The sequence below is a fragment of the Cannabis sativa genome, chromosome 5 (genome assembly GCF_029168945.1).
Source record: "Cannabis sativa cultivar Pink pepper isolate KNU-18-1 chromosome 5, ASM2916894v1, whole genome shotgun sequence".
Taxonomy (NCBI): Eukaryota; Viridiplantae; Streptophyta; class Magnoliopsida; order Rosales; family Cannabaceae; genus Cannabis; species Cannabis sativa.
In genome coordinates, this window is record NC_083605.1 from 73,721,219 (window position 1) to 73,727,465 (window position 6,247).

Below are 6,247 nucleotides of genomic sequence, written 5' to 3' on the forward strand. Positions count from 1 at the left end.
ATAAATATAAATAAATAATTCGTAGCAAAAAAAAATAATATATCATATATAATTAAGAATATATCATAAATATATAATAAAATATTTTGTCATATTTTTTATTTAATAAATAATTAAAATAGTAAAATAAAAATACTTGAATAATGTAAAATTGTTTATCTTAAACACTAATTTAATCACTAATTTAATATAAATATTAATTTTTTTTAAAATATTTATGTAAATCTTTGAGTAATTTAAAAATAATATATAATTTTATTGTCATATTTTTTTTCTTAGAATCAATTTAAGTAACTATTATTTAATTAATAATATTCTAAATTTTAAAAACCTATGTATAATAATTCAAAATTATACATTTTCACTAATTTTAATGAATAAGTTTTTGATAAAAAAATGTATAAATAAATGTGTGATAATTATTTCCTTTAAATTCTTATTAAATTTAAAATATATTAATAAAATTAAATTAAAAAAAACGATAAAAAAAAAAATCTCACCTGCATGGGATTATTTATCCCACCCTGCTGGATGGGATAAATAATACCAGACAGATGAGGTTAACTGGATTAGTTATCCAGACTTCTAACATACCCAAACACTGGATTGGACAAATTAGCCTGTCTAATCCAATCCAGTCCTGCGTACCAAACGGGCCCTCATGGTATTACTTTGTTTATACTTAAAGAAAAGGTTCCCAAATCCAAATCCAAATCCAAATTCACAATATTATTGTGTATGTGAGTTGATTGTGGAAGTTGAATGAAAAAGGAACTAGGAAGGAAGATCATCTCTTCTCCTTGTACGGATGAACTAATTCTTTTATATTTATATAGGTTATTATTATAAGATTATTATAGTACAGCATGGTACATTAATTAATAATAATAGCATCAAGTTTAATTCTATGATTGGGTGTTGTTTTTTTTTTTTTTGATTAAAGAAACTTTTTTGTTGAAGAGGAAACACCTCAAAAAACAAAATTCATAGTGGCAACAAAGGGTACCACTTCCCTATTCGAAAGAGCTCTAAAACAACAGAAATTAGTCGCCCAAGCAGCAAGGTTATGGGCTGCCACATTCAACCTGCAAGGGATCCACACTAGGCACGAGTTTGGGACAGCAGACAGGGCCTGCAAAGATCGATCGAAGCAGCTCCTAGCTGTCCAATCTAGGCTTCTCTTGGCAAGGTTATGATTGTGTGTTGTTTTATATTGCTCATGTGATAGTAATTTATGAGATTTAAATAATAATAATACAAATAATATGTATATTTATATAGGGAGGGAGATTTAAACAAGTCTTTTTCTTTTGAAAAAAAAAATTGTTAATTCTATTTTTGGCATATTTAATTGACAAAAATATTTTATTATTTCCTATTAATTTCGGCTGGTATGTATTAATATAGTTTCCTATTTTGTGTATTCAAACTTGAAAGAAAAGTTGTCTAGCTTTCTTATTTTTGGAAAAAAAAGGTAAAAATAGTAAGTTTGGTTACCCATTTCTTTTTTATCTAACCAACTGTATAATCTGATCCTGTGTTGAGTTTCCCATTTTCTCAGATCAGATTTCTTGAAGAGAAAACCGGAGCTAAACTTTCCTTTTCTATAAAAGGAAAGTTGTAGTTACTGCACACGATTCTGTAGGTACAGAAACGGAAAATCCTGGACTGATTGAAGAATTATTTTAGGGAAGTTTCTAGTGGGCTGAGGTCTTGTTCAAACCGAATGTAAGCTGTCAATAAGATGTATATTCATTATAAATACATCTTATATCAGCTAGGTTGTGTATCTCTTTCATTCACTTTCATATCTTAAAGAAATAGTGTCTTTGTTATGTAGAGAAGAGTTGTTCGATTCTTACTCTGTTTATTTGTAGTTTGTATTGTCTTGAGTCTGTATTCAAGTCTACAACGAAGAAGAACAACAGTGCAACCTTCGGGAGAAGGTAGTTACAAGCTTTCGGGAGATTGCTTTTGAAGTCTTGCATCGGGAAGATACAAGCACACCTTCGGGAGAAGGGTTTTTACAAGCTTTCGGGAGATTGCTTTTGAAGTCTTGCATCAGGATGATACAAGCACACAACCTTCGGGAGATGGTTGTATAGGCTTTCGGGAGATAGCCTTTAAGCCTTGAATCGGGAGGATTCAAGCACTCTTCAAGGTGATCGAAGGGAGTTCGAGCTCTTGGAGTTTTATCAAGATTCGGTTAGTAGGTGGAATACATCAAGCTTGCGGCATACAATAAGAGGGAGTCTATTTATGCATAAGTCAATTACTTTGTATTTTTGATACCAATCTAATGAATCTTATCTCTAGGTATGGCCCCGTGGACTAGTAACAATCTGAAAGGATTGTTGAAATTACGTACAAAAATCTTGTGTGTTTTTCTAGGTTTCTCTGAAGTTACAGAGTTGTATTCTATAACTACGAAAAAACTGTTTTCAGTACCAGTTTCATTATTCCGCATTTAATTAATCACTTAATTAAATAATCAAACTGAGAATATTAAAATACGGAATTTCAAAAATTGTAACACCACTAAAATTTGCTTATAACCACTAAAATATAAATCTATTAAGCATATTCACATATATTCAATAAATCACTAAAACTCTTTTAAAAAAAAATCACTAAAAGAATTTTAATATATTTTCTTACATATCTTAATATTTTAAAAGAATATTTTTGGGCAAAATTTGTAAATGCATTAGTCTCATTTATAATTTTGAAATCTTTATTTGTTTAGTATTAAGTTTGCCATAATTCTCTAAGCATTGTACTCTTTTTTTAAAAAAAATTATTTGATATTTTAAGTTTGTTATCTTACTTTTATGAAGTATTGTCATCACATCACTTAGTTGTTGAGTTATTAAATTAGAATAATAATTTTTCATCTTTTTTTTAATGTATTAAACTCGTTTTTGGTATTAAGAAAAGAATTTATTTTTAAAAAGAAAAGAATTCTATCCGATCAAGTTTATTGGCACTAGGATCACTCGAACACCTCAATATGCACCCAAAAACCCCAACCACCCAAAAAAAAATATAATATAGGGAGATAATTGGATAAGCATTAACGCCACATTCAATCTATATTTGTTTACTTTTTCTTTTTCTTTTTCTTTATCACTAAGAACATAATAAAAAATACAATAGAATAAGACAAGATTGTATTTAATTGCGGCTAAGGCCGTGGTTTTATTTTATTTACTACCCGTTGGCTTAAAATGTAAATGCGGTGGTGTTGGTATTAGAACATGGTTTTCTTTAATCATCAATTTATATTCATCATTATATTTTATATTTTCTTATATATCCTTGTCCAAACATAGGCACATATAAAAGTTTGAATTAATAGAACCCACAAAATGTCTTATACGTTAATATAATTTGAAATTCTTACGAAAATTAGCAGGTTTCGATCATTAATAAATGAGATCGACATAATTATTACAAAATAAAAGTAAGAAAATTACTTTATGTATTATTTTATTTTAGTAGTTTTTTTTAATGATTTCTATATAAGTTGTTATGTAAATTTTTGTATAAAATTTTATAAAAATATAAAAAAAGTATGTTTTAAAGTATAAAAGTAAAAAAATAAATATACTAAACAAGTTACTAATATATATTTTTGAATTAATATATTTAAATAAAATATATTTATATACCCTGTGTTTTATTTTTTAATAATTAAATTGGTGGTATTTAAGTTTTATTTTTGACTTGACTAAAGGGATTATGTTCGAGTTAAACATATAATAATTATACTTGAATTATCTCGACACGAAACGTAAATACAAATTATCACCCCCTAAACTCTATAAAAGTGCATAGCATCAACTCTACACCAAGCACAAGTCGATAAGCAAAGCACATAATAATCTCTTGACAAAGCAATGAGCAAAGCATATTTTAAATTGCAACAATCGATATACTTCTTATTCTAATTTCTAGTAAATTTTGCCTAAGAAAGTAATAAGTTACAACACAAAATAAAATTAGAAAACATGGGTATGAAATCTGAGTGTCAGAAACCAATAATGATAAGCTTCAAAGTTCAAAGGACATATTGTACTATACAAACTAGTAATATCTATATAGAAAACCTTTACACGTGGCAACTTCTCCTTCATCCCATTCGCTCTTCACGTGACGCGTATCAAAAAAAGGAAATTATTATTTATTACAAAAAAAAGTCACTAATTACAATCGCCGACTCCTCCGGAGTTGCCTTCTCCGCATAACGATATCACGTGCACCCTACTACGTGTCACAATCTCCTACGTTCAAAGTCAACACAGTCAGCGCATCCAACGGTTCGTGATTATCACTATATTTGACCCTTCACTACTTAAAGTCGACTTAGCTTTTTCGAAAGATAAAGTTCTCATCACAGCTAAAAAAATCTAAAGTTGATCATTTCAACAGTAATGAAAGCTGCTCTGATCCGAACCGGTTCGGTTCCGGTAAAGGCCCAATTCCCACACGTGTCAGATTCTCCCAGAGTTCGTCTCAACCGGAGCGAGTCTCTCACCGGCATCTTCTCCGGTGACAAATCCGCCGTCAATTCTCCAAAAGTCTCTTTGCATTTCGAGATCAACCGCCGTCGGAATGATAGAGATGTTATTCGAAGAGCTTTGTCAGAGACCGATTTGATCCGATCGGAGACTAAATCTTCCGTTGGATCTCGTTCTTTCCCGACGCGAATACCGGAGGAAGATGAATCCACTACTCCGTTAAGTAGAACCGCGAGTTTCTCGGCAATATCTACGGAGATCGGAATTTCCGGAGGAAATTTCGGTGAAGGAAGCAAATCCGGTGGCGGCGGTGGCGGAGGAGGAGGAGATTTTGGATTCGGTGCTTACAACGTTCGAAGCAAGCTTGGGGAGTATTACCAAGAGATGTTGAAGTCAAATCCAGGAGATTCTCTTCTTCTTAGAAATTACGGCAAGTACTTACACGAGGTATACAAATATTTCTGGTGCTGAATCAATCAATTTAATCAATTTTGTTCAATTAATTATTGAATTAAAATCTGAATTGTGAAGGTGGAGAAGGATTTGGTAAAAGCAGAGGAGTATTACGGAAGAGCTATACTAGCGAATCCAGGCGATGGAGAATTGCTTTCGCTGTACGGAAACCTAATTTGGGAGACGAATAGAGATGAGGATCGAGCCAAGTCTTACTTCGATCAAGCCATTACTGCTTCTCCTCATGATTGGTACTAATTAATCACTTTTCACATAATTTGTTCTTTAATTTCCAGAGTAAGTAAATTAAAACACGACTAATTGATAATCTGTGTAGCACTGTGTTGGGGTCGTTTGCCCATTTCATGTGGGAAGCAGAAGAAGAAGAAGAAGAAGAAAACGACGATGATGAATCTCAGAAGAATATGTCGTCTCTTCCTTTGGTTTCTGCGTTTTGATTGGAAAAAAGATGAAGTTGGTAATCGCGAAACGACGCCGTACTACGTGGCGTTTTGTACGGCAGATGAGGAACGATGGAGATTGACCACGTGGCGCCCCTATACTAGTCTCATTTTTCCAATCAAGAGAAGAGAGTTGTTTTGTGGCTTATTTTGTGTGTAATAATATAACGTTTTATAGATATATAATATGAACTTACCTCTAATTAATAATTAATCGTGTTTGATCTTATTGTGAACTAATTATTAATCAAAGCATGGTCATCTATATATGCGATTTATGTAAATATCTTTATGTATGTTTCTTTGTAGTTTTTTTTTAGTGAAAATCCTTATGTATGTTTGGTAATGTTATTGTTGTTCAAACTAAAATTGTTTTTATGAATTTTATTGGTGCAATATTTTAGCTTCGAAAAGTAGTAGTTAATCTATGAGTAACAGACTTTGGCCTCTTACTCAATTAGGACGTGTAAAGTGATCCCTGCAAAGACATGACAACACGATATAAAATTATTGAAAGTTAGGATAAGTTGAAATTGGGTCGAATGACACCATTATTTTTATTTTTTTGAAGGAACACCATTATTATTTAGATTGAATTAGAGTTGAAGCATGTAGAAGTTATATATGGAAAATTATAAGAGTAAGGGAAATTTGAAATTGCATGCTTATAATATCTTAAAATTTTTTTGCTAAATTCATAATTAATAAAATTGGTCAAATATGACTACATTATTATTTTCCCACAAATACCCCTTCCATTTAAAAAACTAAAATCGCTCTCTCCCTCTCGCACGGTACATCCACACACCACAT

The 6,247-nt window shown here is 31.0% G+C and overlaps 1 protein-coding gene across 1 annotated transcript; it reads left to right on the forward strand.

The window, feature by feature from the left end:
- The first annotated feature begins 4,219 nt into the window (after positions 1 to 4,219).
- On the forward strand, positions 4,220 to 5,780 carry LOC115716400 (uncharacterized). The gene is made up of 3 exons (XM_030645185.2): positions 4,220 to 4,967; positions 5,052 to 5,224; positions 5,311 to 5,780. Exons 1-3 carry the CDS (start codon positions 4,434 to 4,436, stop codon positions 5,429 to 5,431), a joined length of 828 nt encoding a protein of 275 aa, XP_030501045.2. The 5' UTR covers positions 4,220 to 4,433; the 3' UTR covers positions 5,432 to 5,780.
- Positions 5,781 to 6,247: the final 467 nt, after the last annotated feature.